General features: G+C 45.5%; 1 protein-coding gene across 4 annotated transcripts; it reads right to left on the bottom strand.

Moving 5' to 3' along the window:
- Window positions 1-1,099: 1,099 nt before the first annotated feature.
- Window positions 1,100-19,355, bottom strand: LOC119349705. 4 transcript variants are annotated; one of them, XM_037617792.1, is made up of 4 exons: window positions 2,363-2,457; window positions 2,143-2,257; window positions 1,635-1,825; window positions 1,100-1,560 (listed from the first exon to the last, which is right to left on the bottom strand). In XM_037617792.1, exons 2-4 carry the CDS (start codon window positions 2,245-2,247, stop codon window positions 1,383-1,385), a joined length of 474 nt encoding a protein of 157 aa, XP_037473689.1. In that variant the 5' UTR covers window positions 2,248-2,257; window positions 2,363-2,457; the 3' UTR covers window positions 1,100-1,382. The 4 variants fall into 4 exon arrangements, with proteins under 4 accessions (XP_037473689.1, XP_037473686.1, XP_037473687.1 ...); XM_037617789.1 differs by lacking the exons at window positions 2,143-2,257; window positions 2,363-2,457 and adding an exon at window positions 19,090-19,337; XM_037617790.1 differs by lacking the exons at window positions 1,100-1,560; window positions 1,635-1,825; window positions 2,143-2,257; window positions 2,363-2,457 and adding exons at window positions 14,800-15,112; window positions 15,189-15,367; window positions 19,090-19,355.
- Between the last annotated feature and the right edge of the window lie 5,741 nt (window positions 19,356-25,096).

The following is a 25,096-nucleotide window of genomic DNA, read 5'->3' as shown; positions in this document are numbered from 1 at the left end:
TAACGGAGCTCGAGCCCAAATCCATGGCGGCAAGGAGGTCATGACGTATGTAAGACATGATTGAAGCAATCCCAAGGCGGCTTGATAGGTGGGGGAGCCCCTCGTCGACGTGATTCGGCCGCGGGGAACAAATAACAGGCGGATCTAGCTGCCGTCGCCGTGGATCGGGGACGGGCAGTCGCGGGGGGATCCAGCTCCCCTGTTTTCCTTGCTGTGGCTGTTCGTACACGGTCGCAACAAAACTGTTCTTTTTTGCTGCAACGGTTGCTTCAGTCCGTGTATGCGCGCAGATCTAACGGTCCATGCAAAACGCATCGTACGGCTGGGCCTTGACCGGCCCAACAGTTGGGCCGGTGCGCCGGCGTAGATCGCTGCCCTTGTGGATTAGTAATGTTTCTAAGATGCGATGTACATCCACCAGAACAATTTTCCGTGAAACCAAGAATAAAAACACGATCTACATCCACCAGAACAATTTTCCATGAACACGGGCGGCGCAGGGTATCCGCGTTGGAGAAACTCAAGGTGCGGTGACGGCCGTGGCCGCTGCCGGCGGGCTCATCGGTGTGCCGAACCTCGAGGTCGTTCCTCCTCCAGCCGTTTTGTGGCCATCCGTGTCACAGCCACCTCAGCGACAATTACAGCGACATCGCGGGCGGCGTTCAAATGCAGCCTGGATGGGCGGCAGACCAGTCACTTGTGCATACTCAGAATTACGGAAAAATAATAATCGCTTGTTACTATCTATTTTGATGTTAGCGGCTCACCCACTGTTGGTACCACAACTTGTTTGGTGCCTGACATATTTGACCTTCATGTTGAGTGGTCAAGAAGAGAACTTGTCTCATAGAGTGTGAATTGCGAAATCGCTACACTAAAGCAGAATCAGATTAAGACACAAGATGCTGCTGTTTAGCACGTGAGGCTGGCCTAGAGCAACTTTATTAATTTCTTTATGGTGGCGCAAAAACAACTACTCCCTCCGATCCATGGTATAAGTGTCGCAGTTTTGAAATAAGGTTGCTTAGTTCAAAACTGCCACACTTATTTTGGACCGTAGGGAGTACCGGTTCTCCATCCCAATGTTGAATGTTGTGTGAGCTGCATTTCATCATGCTCCCCAGAAGATGCTTCTACTACAGCTTAACTTTTTTTACATGTCAGCCTTTAAGCAGCAACATCAGCAGGAGCTGTGAACTCCTTATTTCAGTATCTTCAACAAACATAGAAACGGGAGACACTAAAATAGATATATCATAACATCTAGACAACTTGGTACCAACCAGCTAGATCGGTCATACAAAGCGATCGATGATCGTCCATGTAAGAACACAGTAACAACCATTTATTGGACCTGTGCCCTTCATAAACATGGCCCTCAATCATTTTGTTTCACTTTGCTTGCGCGCCTCCCCTCTTTTCTTCTGGATCCATTGCTTTTCATCTGGATCCAATTCAACGATCCTACCAGCGGCCATGCACATGAGCACATACAAGCTGAAGGTCAAAGTCGCAAATACCATGCAACGATCAAGTGGATCTAGCACTCGCATCTTGCGCCTACAGGTTGGGTTCAGATGAGATAACTTGTTAACCCCACAAAAATCTTGTAAATAGAAGATGATTATGCATACCATGTGCTGTCCCCGGGTCTAGGATCCACTTGCACGGCGAGCTCCTCACGCAGCCGATTGATATGTTTGCCTGCCCTGCCAGGGATACTGTAGGTCCTTTCCGCGTACGAAACCTTGTCATACAGCTCCTCTCTCATGTTATGGATCTCTCTCATGAGTTTCTCCCGATCTTCACAGCCCTGCTTTGCAGACTGCAGTAGAGCATAAGATGAGTTCCTATATAAATGATCATGCAATGGAAAAATAGTAGTACTGGCTGGTCCATGGATCAAAGAATTTAGAAACAGGGTTTTGCTATTCGGTCCTCTGATTGATTGTGCATCTTGCCAGGTCGAAAACAATTGTTATTTTTTTCATTTTTCTTGAGGAAACACAAGATCTGGATTCAATTTTGAGATGCCCTGGCTGTTTGGCGAAACATGGAGTTGGATTATCGAACGAGCTATTAGCACAGCATAAGGATGTGGTGGAGTTTGGCGGAGGATGTGGTGGACCTAGCCCGGCCGACCTGGGAGAGCCTCGGGAAGAGCCGGCGCTGCGCCTTGTCCACAGCCACCGCCGGCGTCTGGCCGCCGCCGACGAGCCTCCTCGCCGCGACTCGAAGCGCCGCCATCGGTAGCCGCCTGCGAAATAGCACGGATCAGGGGCAGCCCGTCGCCGAATCACGACCCTCCCCCACGCCTGGCTTCCGAATCGCGGGATCGGCGAGAGGAATTCGGGGCGCGCACCTGGTCTTCTTCTCTGATGTAGGCTAGGGTTTCCTCCGCCGCTCGCCAACTCCGATCCGTCCGATGGGGAACCAAAATGCCTTCCTTTATTTCTTTTTTTAATTATGGTGGAAGTATTTTAAAAATCCATAAATAAATTTAAAATCCCACAACATTTTTTTTGAATTCATGAACTTTTTCAAAATTCTCAAAAACAGGTAAACGTGTTTTCCCAAGTTATGATATGCCAGTTTTCAAATGAGATCTGTGTAGGTGTCGGTACGATGCAAGATCCAGATGGTCGATCTAGATTCATTGTCGGTGGTGCAGTCTTTGACGTGATGAGGTTTCTTGTTTGTCGGTCAGAGATGATGCAGCCCTAGCTCATGGAGCCCGTACCATGTGCATGCCTTATGCATTTTTTTTTTAACATTAGGCATATGCCTTCCGGTGTGTGTGATGTTTTGCTATCATAGTTTGACATGGCAAAGAAAAGGAACTACACTCAGCATAAAAGCTCTTCATCTCATCGAAATGAACAAATTCAAAATTTGGGCGCCCAATCCCAGACATATAATGATACTTGTCTTGGGTGAGCCATGAGCGATTTGGCCCTCAAGAGGGCCTCAAATCAAAAGCTCGCTAACATGAAAATTGTTTGCCTCACCGAAACAACGAGATTTGCTTTCGCGATCATCTCGATCCGACTCCGGGATGATCTGAGGTAAATTGCAAACTCGGTCAACAAGGAAATACATATAAATCCTGGAGGCATATGTTTGTATAGCAAGGCAGATATCGATTTCAGGACAACTTCAAACAGGAAAGTGTTCAACATGAAAGTTCTTCGCCTCGTCGACGCGACCGACTTTGTTTTTGAATAATCTCAATATGAGCTCAAGCGTAATCTCCACAACCAATACAAAGTGGCAGATTTTTTACCTACGCAAAATTTCACACCCACTTGTTCGAATTAAGGTAGGTTTAGAGATCTGGACCCATATTGGAGTACTTTCCTTGAGCGGAAAGTCCAGCCGCCTCATATAGAGGCGATGACCAATTGAATAACAGCTCACAATCGCAAACGCATCTACTCATTTTGTCATCTACGTTTTGTCTCTCCCTCATTCTTCGTGTTGGAGAGCGGCGAATTCCGAGGCTCTAGAGGCAGTTGGACCAACCTGGGGCAGTCCATAGACGTCGGGGTCCCTCTCGGGTGTGTGGGGTTTGGGGTTTCAAAAAGTTCTCATCGGCATGTCTTGTGAATTGCGCTCCCAGCAAGACTCCTCTAGTGACGTTGTCTTGCCTATCATGCTCGACATCGGGGATACAATGTGATGTGTTCATGTGTGAACAATATTTTTGGGCGACGCCCTGGGACTAATGGTCAAGAGTCATCACCATCCATCATGTCCTATGACGAGTAGTGCCTTCTTTCCCAGGCAAGTAGTTGAAATTATTAGTCCCATTACTCAGAATTGTGATCTTAAGTATGAATCTTACATAAAAAATATCGATGCTAAAAAAATACATCTCAATCATATAGTGGTAATGTTGGTGCGCCTGCTAGCGTAGAAAACCCTAATATGACTTCATCTACATCTCCCGCGTTATTGAATTTTATCCTAGCCAAACAAACCAAAATGTGGCTACACCTATTAGTCCTATCATGAGTGTGCCAAGTTCGATGTCAATGCCAAACCAAACACTACCTAACAATGCAGGCATGATTTGCTTGTTGTCGGATTATGGTTTGACATACACACCACATGTTACACCTGCAACTAGTAACCATATTCCTCCTATATACCCAACACGCCCACACTGAAGCCCAGGGGACGCTTGGGATCGGCGCCCCTACTCACAGTTTCTGAGCTTATTGACGAGTATACTGGAAACTGGAATGAACAGCTGGTACGCCAAAATTTTCTGCAGCCGGATGTGGAAGCCATTCTGAATATCCCGCTAAACCCGGCTGGCGGTGAGGACACTTTGGCTTGGGCCTGGGAGAAATCAGGGATCTACTCTGTGAAATCAGCGCATCGTACTCTTGTGACTCGCAACGAGCTTAACTCTTTAGAGGAAGGGACAATTACCGAAGCATCATCATCAAACAAATAGTTGTGGACAGCCTTATGGAAGCTCAATGTCATCCCCAAGGTCCGAGTCTTCTGGTGGCGAGTACTCCGTGGGATACTCCCAGATTCTGTCAATTTGCAATATCGCCACACTAAAACTACTGGTTTGTGCAACATATGCAAGGCGATGAACGAAGATATGCAGCACGCATTGATACAATGCACGCATGCAAAGAAATTTTGGATTGCATCTCGAGAGAGACGTCTTCCACAACTGCATCCACACACATGGGCTCGTGATATCTTACTAGACCAGATGTTCCGACAGGAGGACCGAAGCAAGATCATTACAATAATGCACAGTATTTGGTCGTCTCGCAACTGCTGGATACATGATCGCGAGGGTTACGATCCGGCACAAGCGCTGAAGTGGGTTCATGAGACTCTGGCGATTATGGAGTTTCCCGCCAAACAGAAGATTCAGCCGGCAAGCCGGTGGCGACCACCGGAAGCAGGATGGATCACGATCAATACCGATGGTGCGGTAAATTTTGAGGACATGAAGGGGGGAGCCGGTGGTGTAGCCCGATCACACATCGCTTTCCTGGGAGCTTGGAGTAAACCACTCCATGGCGTGACTGATCCGTTCATCGCGGAGCTTCTCGCTCTGCGGGAAGGGATGATTTTTGCTCAGCTTCGTGGATTCTCACATGTGATTATGGAGGTTGACTGTCAGGACCTGGTTAACCTCTGGAAGTCGCGCGGCAATTCTAGGTCTGTTGCAGCGCCTATCTTAACCGAGTTAGAGGAGATTAGTGCTAGTTTTGCTTCTTTCTCTGTTAACCATGTCAGTAGGGAGATTAATACTCCGGCTCACCTTTGTGCAAGATTAGCCAGCACAATAGAGTGGACGGAGAGTTGGCTCGATGTGAGCCCTGATTTCCTCCATTCCTGCCTACGGATGGATTGTAACACCATGATTATCAGTTAATAAAGCTCCCAGATTCGATGCAAAAAAATCATATTCCTCCTATGACATCAATGCAAGCGACATCATCCACTTTGGACAATGTTGTAGCTAATCTTAGGTAGGGGAATCTTAGGGAGGGGATGGATAAGATGTTTCGGTAAAATTATGGAAGTGAGTTACCGAGGAACCGATTTTATCAAAAGCCTTATTCGGAAGTTCAGTGGAGAGGGCAAAAAACCACATGGGAACATGTTAGTCAATACTTGAGACAATTGGGTGAAGCAGGTTCATGAAATGAATTGACAATACATTTATTTCGTTCATCCTTTTTTGCCTTCCTAAATAAGACATTCCCTGGTCATAAACTTTTTCGCCTCGAGGACAAGGCGGTCGTCATGATGGTGACATTGTCAGGACCTGAACCAAGAGCTTACTGAAGATGGTGCAGACATCCCAGAAGTTCAGTTATCCAACGGTGCAAATGAGAAGAAAACGCCCAAGACATGTTGATGCGGAGCATCCCACGTTCATCCCCATGTACACTTCGACTACTCTCCAAGCCCCAAGAGGACATATGACGAGACCTCGACCATACGCCATAGGGCACAAGGTGAACTCACTCTTCGAACCGTCACTTTCCACATGTGAGACATGGCTACTACCTCATGCATGGACCTTGCATACACTCAGGTACAACCGAGACGACCATGGAGGATCCAAGGACCAAGGCCAAGCATGGAAGAGGAGAAGGAAGAAGAAGCAGGGACAAGCTTCTGGAAAGCCCGGACCTTCTGGCCTGCCCGGAACTTCCGGCCCCCGGACCTTCCGGCCTGCCCGGAACCTCCGCCCCCCGGAGTCCAGACCAGCCCCGAGCATGCCAACACTCTGGTTAGCCCGGAACCCGGCCGGAACCTGCCCGGAACTTCCGGAGCCCGGAACTTCCGGCCCTGCCCGGAACTTCCGGCCTGCCTGCGTGCAAAGACTCGGGCCGAAGCCCATGTAACCCTTTCCCACTTACCCCTTTGTGGCTTAGACTATAAATAGACCACCCCTCCTCCTAGTTAGGGTTAGCGTTGATTTAGCTCAAGTTAGAGATAGAGCTTCGCTCATCCATCGGATCTCCTCCTCGTGAGAGACCGCGGCCTCTTCGAAGAAGATCCTATTGGATCCAAGACCCCCTCGTGGGAAGATCCCCTTGTGGATTCAAGACCTCCTCACGGAGAAGATCGGTTACCTTTGTATCCTTACCTTTGTTGACTTTGGATCTCGTGTATCTCTTTGTGTTCTTTGATCTAGCACTTGTGTGACCGATTCCTTGTTGGTTGAGTGTTTTCCCTCGTTCCTCCCCGTGATTTCCTCGTGTTCTTCCGCGCGTTCTTCGTGAATCCCCGTAGGATCCCCTGCAAACATGAAAGATCGTCCACCTAGGGTTCCACCCTACATCATCTTGCTATCATGAGCCACGTTGATCACGTTTTTGGAGCCCCTACCCCTCTTTTTCTAGCTTGATTTTGTTGATTTCGTCCTAAATCCGAAAATCCCCACCAAAAATAGCCCCCAAATTTTTTTGTGATTTGTTGGTTTTGATGATGTTTTGTTGATTTTGATCCATGGATTTGCTTGGTTTCAAGTGGATCTAGCATTCCCCTTCTTTTCCCCCATTTCCATCCACGAAATCTCTCCAATTTTGACCTTGGAAATCGAGTTTTTCCGCCCCCGTTCTCAGATCTGGAATTTAGGGTTCGTCCCAGAAGAAATTCCACGACCCCCGGAACTTCCGGCCTCACCCGAAACTTCCGTCCCCCGAAACTTCCGTCCTTACCCGGAACTTCCGGGCTAAATAGAGAGTTTACCCAAAGTCCCCGACACTTTTTCCGCGACCCCCGGAACTTCCAGAGCCCGGAACTTCCGGCCCTAGGCCCAGAACTTCCGGCCTAACCAGAGACATTGCACAGAATTTCAGCATCGGCCTCTTTCACCTTTTTCATCATAACTTTTCGCTCCGAACTCCGATTTGAGTGTTCTTTGGCTCGTTTTGAAGCTATCAACGTGCCCGAGGTCCTCACATTGGTTTCACCACCATTTGAAACCATCAAATTTTCGGAAAATTGGCAAGTTTGCCTAGGCCCTCCACCATATCATCCGCATAGCCACCACCGACTTCCGCAACCTAACCCATCTTGATCAACTCAAACAAGCTCAACCTAGCCCTTACTATTAGTGGTTGCTTGAGTAGTGATTCGAGTCTCCTAAGGTGTTTCGGCTACTTAGGGACGATTGCTTCTTCATCAACCACCACCACCATTTCCGCATAGGCTTACCCACCATACACTTCCACCCCAACTTAACCCAATTTTGTTTGAGTTGTGGCTTGTGTCTCCTAAGGTGTATCGGCTACTTAGGGACGGCAACTTCAACTCCGACACGTGTATAGCCCATCATCCCACTTCCGTTTTGCCAAGTGCAAACCACCACCGCATTCCCGCTACCACCATTTTGACATTTGACATTTGAGATTTTGAGTTCGCGGTTTTTCCGTTTCCTAAGGTGTTTCGGCTACTTAGGGACGATACTCCATCATCTTGGTTTCTACATCAAGAACACCGCCACTCATCATCGCCGGACGGTAACCTCCATATCATCTTGGTATCGTGGTATCCCTCCTTTGTATATTCCCCTTGCCTTTGCATTGTTAACCCCTAGCCCATTTTGCGTTACTTGCCTATCGAGACTAGCCATTTGAGTATTGCCGGCAACGTTACTTGTGCACATTAGTGATCATACTTCCCATAGCATACATACCATATCATCGTGGTGCATATCTTGGTATCATATCGTGTGTCACAAGTTTGTTCCCGCATATACACAATTGCTATCTTCGTTTGTGCATTGTGCAAAAGTGTCCATAGAGAAAAAAAAATAAAGCTTTTAAGCAAAAGAAAAAGAGAGAGCAAAGAAGCTTGTAAGCAAGTGCCATAGCATCATACCACATTGCATATAAGATTGCCATATCCAATCATCTTGGATCAAACACCGGGAACCATACATACATAGCATACTTGGGATAAAAGTTGCTACATTTTGCATCTTATAGGTTGTGCACAAGTGTCGTATCTGCCTATTGAGCAATCGTGCTAGCGTCTCTCTTGAGTTGTGCAACATGAGCGTTTTCCGTGGATTCCACATTTTGTGCTCATTCCTTGGTTGCACGACCCCATTTATCTATCCGTGGGTGTGTTTCCGTGTGCCACATATTGCTATTGGTCTACTTGTTTCACTTGCGAATTTGTGAATCTCTTTCAACATTATTGACTCTTGCTAACATTTTGCATTAAATTTTTGTGCCACTATCCTCACCGAGCTCCTCCATAAGCTTTACTTGTGTAGGTGTGAGAACCGACAAGAATTGGTACCAAAAGTGCTATTTCATTGTCCGCATTTGAGTGAACTTGATTCATTGTCAACATCGGTCAAGGTACATTGGTATAAGTTCTTCTATTTCTCCCACTCATATTTGCTCGAGTCTTGTGATGGATAGGCAAGGCATTTTATTTCCGGTCTACGACAACAACGACGGCGTGAACAACTACATCACCAAAGCGTCTATCTTCGATCTACAACGACAAGTGCAAGGCGCACAATCAAGATTGCGAGAGCGCATCGCGAACATCTCCATCGACATTCGTGACTCAGAAGCAAGGAGAAGGGACTACATCGATAAGAAGCTTGCCGCACATAAAGAGGAGCAAGATGCAAGGATGGAGGAGATTAGAGCCTTGATCAAGTCTACTTCCCCTTCATCATGTTCAAGGCGGCGACATTCAAGCCACAAGTCTTCGGAGCGCGAAAAAGATGCAAGTGCAAATCGTCCTCGTCCACATCTACATGGTGACCATCATCACGTTCGTGATCCACATCGTCATGAAGGGCAAGTCACCTCCAAGCATCATGTGCACGACGACGACGAACGACATCTACTACGAGCTCAAGCACGACAACGACATCATCATCATGAAGATGCTCCACAAGCGCAAATGCACAAGTACCAACAAGCCCTACTTCACGCCAAGTCCAAGCTTCATAAGCACAAGAGAAGACTGCGAGATGACCACCACCAAGACGGCGCTACGGCTACATCAACCACTTCGGCATCTTCGCCAAGTGCTATCAAGGCATCTTCGCCTTTGGACGTACGACATCTTCGCCTACTTTCCACGTGTACGCCTACATCGACTTCATCAAGTCCAAGGCGACTACCTACGAGTGAGGGCGGCACTTCCATCTTTGAAAGCCCCTCAAGGAAGATGGCCGAGCATGGGAAACTCCCTTCGGTCATGGAGACGAGCTACGAGGTGCCACATCATATGGGCCTCCAACACCAAGACGGTGACAAGACGGTCGAGCAAGGGCCATCCCCTTCGACCACGGCGACGAGCGCGAACCTCTTCAACAACATGAAGACGGCGCCCATATTGGACTCATACTCCGAGTCAAGCTACGAGACCGCACATGGAGACATTTGCACCTACATCTCTCCGACACCCACATATGAGATCATGCCACACATCCTATGTGAGGTTGAGAGCCATTTGAGTGACTCCACCAACCATATGAGTGAGAGCATCCTTGAGGGAGTGAGTGAGCCACAACACTTAGAGAGTGAGGTAGTTGACACGGCATGTGAGGCCACTATGATTCCTAACGACTTAACGTCTACTCCTAGTGTGTTTTCTTCTTTGGTGCTAGGTCTCCTACATGATGACACGCCTATCCTCGACGAGTCCATCCCTTCAATGGAGACGATGATGGCCATGGTGGACAATGATGCACCCCCCACATGGTTCCATCAAGATGACGATGACCACGACTTGATCTTCAACACCTCACCTATAACACATGAGCGATGCTCCAAAGGTAACATAGGTGATGGTACTTCTCTTGTCCCACTAGTGGACCATCTTGACATCGATTGCTCCCATGATGTTGACCCATCTATTACCATGCTTCATGCTAGTGAAACTTCTTCATGCCTTGACTTACCTATTTATGATGAATATGATGATGAGCATGTTGAGTTGCCTAGTTGTGATGCTATGCTTCATAGGATATCTTATGGAAAGTCTATTGGTCACTTCATGTTTGACAATCCATTGAACTTGTCATATGCTATGAGTGAGATCTCCCATATTGCATCATTACAATCTCAACACAATGACTATGCATGCCCCATTAAAATCAATCCCATTTGCACTTATGGCATAGATGACAAGATGATGGTCATTGGCTTTTGTTTTTCATGTGATGATATTGCCATGCTTCCTTTACATGATTTGCGCAATTCATCTACTATGTCATGCCATGATCACATTGTTCCAAATATGCATTGTTTTGGATGTTGTCAATATTCTCCACGTGATGTTTCTACTCATACTCATGAGGAGACCCCCATAGTTTCCTCATACATATTAGGAGATCTTGATGCATTTCATACTTTGCATGATTTCCATGATTGCTTGCACCATATGCATTCCATGAATAACAATGCTCTAGATATTTCTCATGATGCATTACACAATTTGAGTCTCCATTATGCCATGCATAACAACAAACCTATCATAATGGAAGACATGTTTCTATATCACGCATCCCATTTATTTGAGCATTGGATATTTTGTGCTAACCGACACATGCATGTGCGCATCATGATGGATGATGTGTACATATACCATGCACACACAATTTTTCCTTTGTCTTTGTTTTGTGTAGGTACTCATGTATACTCGTCAACCTCTCAATCCCAAGAGTTGATGAAACGAGCTCTTGAGAGCAACGATGACTTGGGATCCCATGGACTATCCTTACCACCGTTCGCGCAAGGACTACGCGCATCTCTTTTACTTGGCTCTCAAATGACTATGGGCTATTTACCACTTCTCACCTTATGCTCATTTTACCGTGTTCACTTTGCATGCTATGCTTGCTTCTATGCCTTTGCCATGCCATTGTGACCCTTGCTTGCATCTACCCATGATTCACCATTATGCTACTCCTATGTGTATTTGCATGCTTGGTGGAGATCCTTGTTGCTATTGCCATGTTTATCATGTGCCCCATGCTATTGATGCTACTTTGCTCATATCTTGCCCTTATGCTTGTGAAATGTCTTGTGCATTTTGTATGCCCACTATTTGCACACATGACATGCTTGACTTGATCGCTATGATTGCTTGCTATTTTGCATCACCCATATTCCACTATTACTCGCTTTCTTGGGTTGATGACATATTTGTTCATGCCTCTCACTTGATTTGTCTTGATCATTGTCTCTTGTCTCCATTAGTTGCATCTCTCATATCACCTTGTGTTGAGTGCCAACTTGCTATGCTTATTGATCATGGAGACTTGGACATATTACTTGTGATGCATGCTTGCTTACTTGAGCCTATTGTCTTTGGTTGTAGTTGCATCATATGCTTTCATACCATACCACACCTTGTTCTTTCTTATGATAAGAATGACGAAAACACTTGTTGGGTATCTCTCCCCTCGAATGATAGGTCTTGCATTTGCACTAACCTCATTTGTTTTTCCGAGTGTTTGTCATGTTCTTTCATTTTGAAGGATTCACAAGGCGGTACCATAAAAAGACATTTTGGTTATGTGAAGGCATACAAGATGCACAACTCCATCATCCTTGAGAAACTCCTAAAGGTGACCTCCTTCCCTTTGAGCCATCCTCAAGTACGCATATTGGACGGGCCATTCTTTCATTGTTGTTTCCTTCTTGTTGTCTACATGGTACATCTATTGGATGGAGGACCGGCATTGGAGATGGACCCTATGGACCTTCAAGTTGAGGAGTGCTCAGACTTAGTGGATTCACCAACGAACCACCATTTCTACCACGACATTGAGCCATGGTAAAACAACTCCCATAACAAGTTTACACTTTATACATGGATTGACTTGCATTATGATTGCCTTGGTGCATCTTGTATTTCTATGTCATCCATGATATATGAGCTTGTGCATTTCCTTAGCAAATTTGTTGTGATCTTTCTTGATGGCATATTCATACATAATGATCACATTGCCTACCATCAATTGCATGATAACATAATCATATTGAGCATCCATTGCCATATTCATGCTATTGATAAACCGTCTCACTATGACATCATTTTCCATCGTGGTTGCCTTGATCATATTCACAACACATTTGTGTGCACAATGAATGATTTTGATCCCATGAATGCTTTGCATATCATTCTATATCATCTTGATAAGCTTCAGGTGCTTTTTCACGAACAATCTTGTTGCACGGACTCATTCTTACATGATGGACACTTTGTGTGTGCTAACCATTGTATTTCCGAGTGTCGCTTGTGTTTGTTCATTTTGCATGTACCACATACCGGAGACACCTTGGAGTACTTTGATTGCGTCATGCCTTCAACTCCGTCCAACTACAAGTCCGTCCACGACAACCGTTTTCATGGTGATGAGGATCACGATTCGAGGTCGGATCTTTCCCAAGGAAGGGGATATGATGCGGAGCATCCCATGTTCATCCCCATGTACACTCCGACTACTCTCCAAGCCCCAAGAGGACATATGACGAGACCTCGACCATACGCCATAGGGCACAAGGTGAACTCACTCCTCTTCGAACCGTCACTTTCCACATGTGAGACATGGCTACTACCTCATGCATGGACCTTGCATACACTCAGGTACAACCGAGACGACCATGGAGGATCCAAGGACCAAGGCCAAGCATGGAAGAGGAGAAGGAAGAAGAAGCAGGGACAAGCTTCTGGAAAGCCCGGACCTTCCGGCCTGCCCGGAACCTCCGGCCCCCGGAGTCCAGACCAGCCCCGAGCATGCCAACACTCTGGTTAGCCCGGAACCCGGCCGGAACCTGCCCGGAACTTCCGGCCCTGCCCGGAACTTCCGGCCTGCCTGCGTGCAAAGACTCGGGCCGAAGCCCATGTAACCCTTTCCCACTTGCCCCTTCGTGGCTTAGACTATAAATAGACCACCCCCTCCTCCTAGTTAGGGTTAGCGTTGATTTAGCTCAAGTTAGAGATAGAGTTTCGCTCATCCATCGGATCTCCTCCTCGTGAGAGACCGCGGCCTCTTCGGAGAAGATCCTATTGGATTCAAGACCCCCTCGTGGGAAGACCCCCTTGTGGATTCAAGACCTCCTCACGGAGAAGATCGGTTACCTTTGTATCCTTACCTTTGTTGACTTTGGATCTCGTGTATCTCTTTGTGTTCTTTGATCTAGCACTTGTGTGACCGATTCCTTGTTGGTTGAGTGTTTTCCCTCGTTCCTCCCCGTGATTTCCTCGTGTTCTTCCGCGCGTTCTTCGTGAATCCCCGTAGGATCCCCTCCAAACGTGAAAGATCGTCCACCTAGGGTTCCACCCTACATCACATGTTCAACGGCTCAGATGGACTCCTCACCGCTTCACCTGGGTTTAAAACCCCAGTTACTGTTTTCTAAGCGTTAAACACTGTTTATCGTCTTGCCGCGGTGAGCTGAACTGTAGCTTAAAGCAGCTGCAGAGGCGTGAGTCGGGCAAGTTGTAATATCGAATATTCCATTAGCTAGATAGAACCCTAGATACCGTACTGCAAGACGGGGTCTCCGTCCTTGCGATCTACCAGATTCTATCTTCAATAACTATGAAATTTCCCTGTTCTTGAGTAATTCGAGTGGATCCATCAAATTCTCCAGCCGTTTTGTGGCCATCCGTGTCACAGCCACCTTAGTGCCCCCGGTCTGGAAGCAACCTGCACAGTCAGCGACGATTACAGCGTCATCACGGGCGGCGTTCAAATGCAGCTTGGATGGCCGTCAGACCAGTCACTTGTGCATACTCAGAATTACGGAAAAATAATAATCGCTTCTTACTATCTATTTTGATGTTAGCGGCTCACCCACAATTGGTACCACAACTTGTTTGGTGCCTGACATATTTGACCTTCAGGTTGAGTGGTCAAGTAGAGAACTTGTCTCATAGAGTGTGAATTCGCTACACTAAAGAAGAATCAGATTAAGACACAAGATGCTGGTGTTTAGCACGTGAGGCTGGCCTAGAGCAACTTTATTAATTTCTTTATGGTGGTACAAAAATTACTACTCCCTCCGATCCATAGTATAAGTGTCGCAGTTTTGAACTAAGGTTGCTTAGTTCAAAACTACGATACTTATTTTGGATCGGAGGGAGTACCCGTTCTCCATCCCAATGTTGTGTTAGCTGCACTTCATTACGCTCTCCAGGAGATGCTTTTACTACAGCTCAACTTTTTTTACATCTCAGCCTTTAAGCAGCAACATCAGCAGCAGCTGTGAACTCATTATTTCTATATCTTCAACAAACATAGAACAGGGAGACACTAAATAGATATAGCATAACATCTAGACAACTTGGTACTAACCAGTTAGTTCGGTCATACAAAGCGATCGATGATTGTTCATGCAAGAACACACTAGCAACCTTTTATTGGACCTTTACCATTCATAAACATGGCTCTCAATCATTTTGTTTCACTTGCTTGCGTGCCTCCCCTCTTTTCTTCTTGATCCATTGCTTTTCATCTGGCTCCAATTCAACGATCGAACCAATGGCCATGCTCGTGAGCACATATGTGGTGAATATAAAAGACGCAAATCCACCGTAATACGTTAATGTATGCATCAATCGTAACATGCGCCTGCAGATTGGGTTCAGAGGAGATATAACTTGTTAACCCCACAAAAATCTTGTAAACAGAAGATGATCATACATACCAGGAGTCATCGCCGGGTCTAGGCCCCACTTGCGTGGCAAGCTCCTCGTGCAGCCGACTGATATTTTTGCCTTCCCTACCAGGGATATTGTAGAACCTTTGCGCATGCGAAACCTTGTCGTACAGCTCCTCTGTCATGTTATGGATCTCTGTCAGGAGTTTCTCCCGATCTTCACAGCCCTGCTTTGCAGATTGCAGTAGAGCATAAGATGAGTTCCTACAAAAATGATCATGCAACGGGAAAACAGTAGTACTAGCTGGTCCATGGATCAAAGCATTTAGAAACAGGGTTTTGCTACTCGGTCCTCGGATTATGCATCTTGTCAGGTCGAAAACAATTGTTATTTTTTTACACAAGATCTGGATTCAATTTTGAGATGCCCTGGCTGTTTGGCGAAACATGGAGTTGGATTATCGAACGAGCTATTAGCACAGCATAAGCTAGTCCAGGCTGCAGAAACAATCGCACAAAAAAGATATGAAATTCGTGAGCCGACGGGGGTAAAGTACATTGGTGTCTGCGGCAGCAGCAGCGGAGGACGTGGTGGACATAGCCCGGTTGACCTGGGAGAGCCTCGGGAAGAACCGGCGTTGCGCCTTCTCCACAGCCACCGCCGGCGTCTGGCCACCGCCGGCGAGCCTCCTCGCCGCTACTCGAAGCGCCGCCATCGGAAGCTGCCTGCGAAATAGCTCTTCTTCTCTTATATAGGTTAGGGTTCCTCCGTCGCTCGCCAACTCCGATCCGTCCGATAGGGAACCAAAAATGCGTTTCTTTTTTTCTTCTTCTGGTTTCTTCTCTGGTCATCCAACGAACGAATGTGGCCCGCCGCCCCGCTAGCAAGGCCCAACCCACAGGCAGAACGCCACTCCCCTTAAGCCAAGTTGGTTTTTCTCTCCTTTTCTTTTTTTCTTAATTTCGTGATTAAAGTCTGTAAACATTTTATAAAATTCATGAATTTTTCTATTCCATGTTTCAAATTATTTTGAACGTATTTTTAGAATAAGAAAATCCCACAATATTTTTTAGTTCATGAACTTTTTCAAATTTCTCAAAAACAGGTAAACGTATTTTCCCAAGTTATGATATGCTAGTTTTCAAATGAAATCTATGTAGGTATCGGTATGATGCAGGATCCAGATGGTCGATCTAGATTCATTATCGGTGCATCCTTGAGGTGTTGCGGTTTCTTTTTTGTCGATCAGAGATGGTGTGACCTTGGCTCGCGGAGCAAGCCCGCATTATGTGCACGCCGTATGCATATGCCTTTTTGAACACTATGCACATGCCTTTTACAAAAAAACACTTTCACTTATACTTCCAAATATTATAAATAAATATATTAAAAATAACCTTTACGTAATTTTTTTGGAAAAAGTTGTTAACCAAGCATTTGAAAATTGTTAAATGCATATGCAGAAAATGTTTCACATGTATAAAGAAAAATGTATTTAAAAAATGACAATCCAAACATTTGAAAAAAATATTCTACTCAGAAAATATTGACCATATCTTCAAAAAATGTGATTAAGCATTTGAAAAATGTTAAACATGTATAGAAAAACAGTTGACCATGTATAGAAAAAAATTATAAAAATGTATTTAAAAAATGTTAATCAAGCATTTGAAAAAAAGTTAAGTGTGTATAGAAAAAATATTGACTGTGTATTAAAAATGTTAAGCTCGTATTTGAAAAACAACGTTTTTACAGGAAAAAGTTGATCATGCATTCAAAAAAAATGTTAATCTTGTATTTGAAAAATGTTAATCAAGCATTTAAAAAATGTTAAATGTGGATATAAATTTTTTAATCTTGTATTTGAAAATTATTAAACATGTATTAGAAGAATACTTTAGATATATACCAAAAATGTGTTTAGAAAAACAATGAAAACCCAAGAGAAAATAAAAGAAAACCAATGAAAAATGACAAAAGAAAAAAAACAAAACCAAAGAAAATGAATAAAAACAAAAGAATAGAAAAGGTTGTGAAAAACAGAAAAGAAACAAAGAAAACCAAGAAAAAATTAGTAAGAATGGAGAAAGAAACGAAGAAAAATCGATAAAAACAAAAAAAATGAAAGACCGGCTCTTTATTCTTCAACTAGGTCGTGACATACTAACGATTGTGCCGTAGCTAGCGGCAGTGCGCTGCAACTGAACGATCCTGGGTTTGATACCCACGCACCACCCTTTTCTCTACTTTATTTGTTTTCGGTATAAGCTAATGGGTCGACTCATTACTTTAGATGCTTCAGCAGAGATATAGCCTTTGTGGGCCTGGTCTAGGTCTCCTCTCATGCGGAGCCGCCTGGATGTTTTCTGGGCTGCTCACATCAGATGATGGGCCGATTAGGTGTTTATAGAAGTCAAAAACTTCTGGGTGTGCCATTGCCCGACCGGCCTACCGTTGGCTACGCCACCGCTCATATACCCTTATGGGAAATGATTAGAATCATCCGGCCGATTTACGCCTCATGATTCATCACATCAAGAGCCAACCACGTGTCGGATAGTTTCACACATCGCAAGTCTTAGAATTTTGCAACATCATCTATGTTTTTGAAACGTGGGAAATGCCGCTAGCCAACAATCGTCCACAGCATGCATGCACAGGTACGTAAAGTCTCCACACGCATAGATCAGGAGTTCTACAGCGACCGATATTGTGCGTTCATGCCAGATGCGTGTAAGATGCCCAGGTGCTTTGCATGTGTGGGCCTGCCTATGCGGCTTCCATTAGCACTTTTCGCACACTAACAACCTTTTATTGGACCTGTGCCGTTCATAAACATGGCCTCTCAATCATTTTTGTACCAGTTCTTCATCCCAATGTTGTGTGAGCTGCACTTCATCACGCTCCCCAGGAGATGCTTCTACTTAGCTCAACTTTTTTCACATGTCAGCCTTTAAGCTGCAACATCAGCAGCAGCTGTGAACTCCTTATTTCTATATCTTCAACAAACATAGAACAGGGAGACACTAAAATAGATATAGCATAACATCTAGACAACTCGGTATTAACCAGTTAGTTCGGTCATACAAAGCGATCGATGATCGTCCATGTAAGAACACACTAACAACCTTTTATTAGACCTGTGCCATTCATAAACATGGCTCTCAATCATTTTGTTTCACTTTGCTTGTGTGCCTCCCCCTCTTTTCTTCTTGATCCATTGCTTTTCATCTGGATCCAATTCAACGATCTTACCAACGGCCATGCCCATGAGCACATACGAGCTGAAGGACAAAGCCGCAAATCCGATGCAACGCTCAAGTACATTCAGGAATCGCGTGTGGCGCCTGCAGGTTGGGTTCAGATGAGATAACTTGTTAACTCCACAGAAATCTTGTAAAGAGAAGATGATCATACATACCATGTGGTGTCCCAGGGTCTAGGATCCACTTGCATGGCGAGCTCCTCGCGCAGCCGACTGAAATTTTTGCCTGCCCTGCCAGGGATATTGTAGGTCCTTTGCGCGTGCAAAACCTTATCATACAGCTCCTCTCTCATGTTATGGATCTCTGTCAGGAGTTTCTCCCGGTCTTCACCGCCCTGCTTTGCAGATTGCAGTAGAGTGTAAGATGAGTTCCTACATAAATGATCATGCAACGGGAAAATAGAAGTACTAGCTGGTCCATGGATCAAAGCATTTAGAAACAGGGTTTTGCTACTCGGTCCTCGGATTATGCATCTTGTCAGGTCGAAAACAATTGTTATTTTTTTTTCCTTTTTCTTGAGGAAACACAAGATCTGGATTCAATTTTGAGATGCCCTGGCTGTTTGGCGAAACATGGAGTTGGATTATCGAACGAGCTATTAGCACAGCATATCTTAGTCCAGGTTGCAGAAACAATTGCACAAAAAAGATATGAAATTGGTGAGCCGACGGGGGTAAAGTACCTTGGCCGCCGCCAGATTGGTGTCTGCGGCAGCAGCAGCGGAGGATGTGGTGGACCTAGCCCGGTCGACCTGGGAGAGCCTCGGGAAGAGCCGGCGTTGCGCCTTGTCCACAGCCACCGCCGGCGTCTGGCCACCGCCGACGAGCCTCCTCGCCGCGACTCGAAGCGCCGCCATCGGTAGTCGCCTCCTCTTCTCTGATATAGGCTAGGGTTCCTCCGTCGCTCGCCAACTCCGATCCGTCCGATGGGGAACCAAATTGCCTTCCTTTATTTCTTCTTCGGGTTTCTTCTCTTTCTTTTATCCATCGTCATCCAACGAACGAGCGTGGCCCGCCGCCCCGCTAGCAGGCCAGGCCCAGCCCACGGGAAGAACGCCACTCCCTTTAAGTCAAGTTAGTTTTTCTTTTCTGTCAACTCAAAACGAAAAAAGTACTTGGTTTTTTTCTCTCTCGCCTAAAAATGAAAAAGGTTGGTTTTATCTCCCTTTCTTTTTCCTAAATTTTCGTGATTAAAGTCTGTAAATATTTTCTAAAATTCGTGATCAATTTTTTATTCCATGATTTTTAATTATTTTGAACGTACTTTTAAAATCCAGAAAAATAAAATCCCACGATATTTTTTTTAATTCGTGAACTTGTTCAAATTTCTCAAAAACAGGTTAATGTATTTTCCCAAGTTATGATATGCCAGTTTTCAAATGAGATCTATGTAGGTATCGGTATGATGCAGGATCCAGATGGTCGATCTAGATTCATTATCGGTGCAGTCTTGATGTGTTGCAGTTTCTTGTTTGTTGATCAGAGATGGTGCGGCCCTGGCTCGCGGAGCCCGTATCATGTGCACGCCGTATGCATATGCCTTTTTGAACACTATGCACATGCCGTTTTTCGAACACTTTGCATATGCTGCCTGATGTTGTTCTATCAGAGTTTGGCATGACAAAAAAAAACGGAAGTACTCAACATAAAAGTTTTTCATCTCATCGAAACAAACAAAATTACATTTTTGAGTCATTCCCATTCAAAATCGTATGCAACTTTTAAAGCAAAAGCAGTTCAGCCCGATGCTTTCTATGACCAAAATTTGGGTGCCCGACCCAAACATATAATGATATTTGTCTTGGGTGCGGCATGAGCAATTTGGCCCTCAAGATGGCCTCAAATCAAAAACTCGTCAACATGAAAGTTGTTTGCCTCATCGAAGCAACAAGATTTGCTTTTGCGATCATCTCCATCCAAGGTAATTTGCAAACCCGGTCGACATGGCAATACATATACATCCTGAAGGCATGTGTTTGTATAGTGGGCAGATATCGTCTTCAAGACAGCTTCAAACAGAAAAGTGTTCAACATCAAAGTTCTTCGCCTTGTCGAGGTGACCAACTTTGTTTTTTGAATAATCTCAATCTGAGCTCAAGCGTAATCTCCACAACAAATACAAAGTGGCAGATTTTTTTACCTTGCAAAATTTCACACCCACTTGTCCGAGTTAAGGCAGGTTTAGATATTTGGACCCATATTGGAGTACTTTTCTTGTGCAGGAAGTCCAGACGCCTCATATGGAGGCGATGACCAATTGAATAAAAGCTCACAAATGCAAACACATCTACTCATTATGTCATCTACGACTTGTTTCTTCCTCGGTCTCCGTGTTGGAGAGCAGCGAATTCCGAGGTTCTAAGGGCAATTGAACCAACCTAGGGCAGTCCATAGGGGTCGGGTCCCTCCCGGGTGTGTGGAGTTTGGGGTTTCAAAAAGTTATCACTGACATGTCTTGCAAATCGTGCTCCTGGCGAGACTCCTTCAGTGATGTTGTCTTGCCTATCACGCTCGACGTCGAGGATACACGGTGATGTGTTCATGTGTGAACAATTTTTTGGGCGACTTCGCTGGGACTAATGATCAAGAATCATCACCGTCCATCATGTCCTACGATGAGCTTCCAAGCTCCACAGAAGTCAATGCCAATAACATCATCATACCTAGTCTTGAGGAATTATTGAAGGATCATCGCCAAGCTTATGAGGCATACAAGAAGGTGCATGAAGAAAATGAGTTGTATGACTCCCTCGCAAAATTCAAAAAGGTCCGTCAAGGCAGCATCACTCCGTTTGGAGATATCTCTCCATGAAGAGCAGGTTACACCCTTTGTGAGTAGTGTCTTTTGGTCCCGAGCAAGCAGTTGAAATTATTAGTCCCATTACTCATAGTAGTGATCTTAAGTATGAATCTTACATGAAAAAATATCGATGCTAAAAAATACACGTCAATCATATAGTGCTAATGTTGGTGCACCTGCTAGCGTAGAAAACCCTAATCTGACTCTGTCTTTCATCTACACCTCCTGTGTTGTTGAATATTATCTTAGCCAAACAAACCAAATTGTGGCTACATGTATTAGTCCTATCATGAGCGTGCCAAGTTCGATGGCAATGCCGAACCAAACAGTGCCTAGCAGTGCAGACATGATTTGCTTGTTGCCGAATTATGGTTTGACATACACACCACAAGTTACACCTGGAACTAGTAATCGTATTCCTCCCATGACATCAATGCAAGCGACGTTGTCCACTTTGTAAAATATTGTAGCTAATCTTAGGGGGAGATGGCTAAGATGTTTTAGTAAAATTTGGAAGTTGTTAGAAATGAACCAATTTTATCAAAAGCCTTATTCGGAGTATTTTGACACAATTCAGTCCCCCCCCCCCGCCTGGATATAAAATTCTAGATATTGCTGAGTTTAGTAAAGAGGGCACCAAAACCACATGGGAATATGTTGGTCAATACTTGGAACAATTGGGTGAAGTAGGTGATGTCTACTACACAACCTTCATCTTGTAGACGTTGTTGGGCCTGCAAGTGCACAGGTTTGTAGGACAGTAGCAAATTTCCCTCAAGTGGATGACCTAAGGTTTATCAATCCATAGGAGGCGTAGGATGAAGATGGTCTCTCTCAAACAACCCTGCAACCAAATAACAAAGAGTCTCTTGTGTCCCCAACACACCCAATACAATGGTAAATTGTATAGGTGCACTAGTTCGGCGAAGAGATGGTGATACAGGTGCAATATGGATGGTAGATATAGGTATTTGTAATCTGAAAAATAAAAACAGCAAGGTAACTAATGATAAAAGTGAGCGTAAACGGTATTGCAATATAGGAAACAAGGCCTAGGGTTCATACTTTCACTAGTGCAAGTTCTCTCAACAATAATAACATAGATAGATCATATAACAATCCCTCAACATGCAACAAAGAGTCACTCCAAAGCCACTAATAGCGGAGAACAAACGTAGAGATTATGGCAGGGTACGAAACCACCTCAAAGTTATTCTTTCGGATCAATCTATTCAAGAGTTCGTACTAAAATAACACCTTAAGACACAAATCAACCAAAACCCTAATGTCACCTAGATACTTGTGACACTCCAAAAAAATTATTTGGTTTTTATCAAAAACTTTGTGGTTTTGAAAAGAGGCCATTTAATTTTTTTTTCTACTTTCAGAAAATCTTCCTCTTAAAAACTTCCTTTGCTTTGGCAAGGATTTTATTTTTTAAAAAACTTTGGTGTTTGATCTTTTGAAAACTTCTTCGCTGTTGGTTCCCTCTCAAATTCATTTTTGGGAGTTTAATTTGTTTTCTTTTAAAATGAAACTCTATGAAAATTTGAGATTTTCATATCTTGAAAACCACCCATGACTTTGCATTTTTTTGCCCATGTGGTAGAACCCCTCCAAAAACCTCCCCTACACCTTGTGATCAACCTAAGTTCTCTGTCCCAACTAATCCAAACAAGTTTTGGATTTTATTCTAATTATTTTTCCTCTCAAATCAATTCTGAAAATTATTTGGAGCCTGAGTGATTTTCAAAGCAAGTACCCTATTGCATTTGAGTTTTTACCTCAAACCAACTCTCCTGGATAGTCCTTTGTACCCACAACTCAGAACCATCTTGCTCCACTCCTCCTCTTTTCAAATTTTTCAAAATTCAGTCTCTGCAAGTTTGGACCAGATTTGCCAAATTTGATGAAATTTATATCTACACTACTCCAAAAATTCCACCAAAATTCAGGCAACCTATTTGAGCAATGAGAAGCCACTCCACCAAAAATCAGCTCAAGAAAAAATCCCTGGATGCCAAAAACAATATGTCGAACACCTGAGCTGCACTGTTCTTTGCACTTTCAGAAAAATTCAGTTTCAGTGTCATCTTGCGTTCGTCAGTTTCACTCACGCGTTCACAGTGCACTTGGCACGTTCCTCGTAGCCCCTCCCTCTTGTCCGGAGCTTCACACGCGTGCGTGGAGCCTTCCTGGCGTCGGTGGCGCGCTGGCCCGCCCTCGCCGGCGTCTTCTGCGGCGTCGGGACCTCCCGTGGCGGCCGACAGAAGGCACACCATGGCAGAACGCCGTTCAGCGCCGCCCAAAGCCCCTTGGCTCTCCGCGTGTCCCTGCCGTGCCAGCGCACGCCCGTGGCACCGTCGCCGTGGCCCGGCAAGCACGGAACGTGCTCCCTGCCGCCGACGGGCCGCGCCACCCCTGTTCCGTCGAGCTCACCCATAACGCCAAACCCCAGCCCGTTTAGCGCCTAAATGGGACCGGTGGACCTCAACGGCGCTGCCTAAGCCCCTAATCCCCCTGCACATCCACGGCACCGCCGTAATCACTCGCCGGAGATCCCCGTTCACGGCAACCGCCTCGGGCCGCCTATAAAAAGGGCCCCCGAGCTCACCCTCGTGCACGCATCATCACCACTCCTCACCAACGCCCCGCCAGGCCACTCGGAGGACCTCGAGGGGGTCTCCTCCCCCAACTCCGGCCGCCCCGGTCCGCCTCGGCCTCCACCACGATTCGCTCCGGTGAGGCCATCTCCGGCGCCCAAACCCCGTCCGTTACCCTCTCTAGCTACCAGGAGCCTAACCCCCTCTTCAATTTGACCTCTGCAGCCCTCTCCGACGAGTTCCTCGACCACCCGAGCCGCCGTCCGCCGGAGCAAAGCTCGCCGTCGACGTGGTACTCGCCGGCGACCACCACCACCACCAACCGACGCGGAATGGCGCCCTGAGCACGGAGGTACCCTCCGATCCCCCTGCCTCGCCGTGGATCGCCGCCGGCGACCACCGCGGCTCTCGGGCGCCGACGAGCTCCGTTTCCCTTTTTTTTGAAAGTTCAAACCTGACGTGTGGGACCCCACCGTCAGCCTCTCTGCCCTCTCTGTTGAAACGTTTTCTGGAAGCGCCTTCGGGCAAATACGTTTTCCCTTTGGGATGGCGTAGTTTCTGCCGAAGCGTTTTCTGTTTTTATAAGCTAGCCCCTGGAAACTTTCTGTTTCATTACAGATGAGTCCCTGGGCAAAAACCCTTATAACTTTTAAACAGAAAAGTATTTTTGATTGATTCTTTTTCTGTTCTCTTTAAAATTTTGTCTAGTTTTTTATCAGATTTATTTGAAAAATATTTGGTATACTTTCTGTGCACTCCTTGGTATTTACGATAGCGCATATATTTTCTTTATACCGTAGATACCGAAGGAGGTGATGGAGCCGCGAACTTCACCGAGCTAGGCTCCGACTACTCTGAACCAGGCAAGCATGTTTGAACTTTTGATATGATGAGTGTCTTGGCATGTTTTGCATTTAGTTAGTTTTATGGCATGTTGAGAAGCATATCGATGAACGTTATTTTATGCGATAATGAGGTAAGTGAGTTCGATGATCCATAAGTGGATGGATGTAAGTATGAATGGCCATGTGTTGGCATGAGGATGGGTGAGATGGCAGTGTTGTAGCATGCCAGTCTTATGCCAGACTATGTGACTTCAGTGTCAAACCGTATCGGTCCAGTTCCTCTCATTTCCTTCCCTGTACTACCACATGTTTTCCGCAAGGAATATGGTTTAGTAAGTTGCAAACCGCTTTTCTGGTACACACCAAAAAGGAGAGGCCGTGATGATGGTTCCATGGCCCTGGATTAAAGCCAGTCATCCGGTCAGGGGGCATGGGTGTTTCC

This window comes from Triticum dicoccoides, chromosome 1B, assembly GCF_002162155.2.
Source record: "Triticum dicoccoides isolate Atlit2015 ecotype Zavitan chromosome 1B, WEW_v2.0, whole genome shotgun sequence".
Classification (NCBI taxonomy): Eukaryota; Viridiplantae; Streptophyta; class Magnoliopsida; order Poales; family Poaceae; genus Triticum; species Triticum dicoccoides.
Note: the sequence above shows the minus strand (reverse complement) of the source record. Positions and strands in the feature narration are given on the sequence as shown.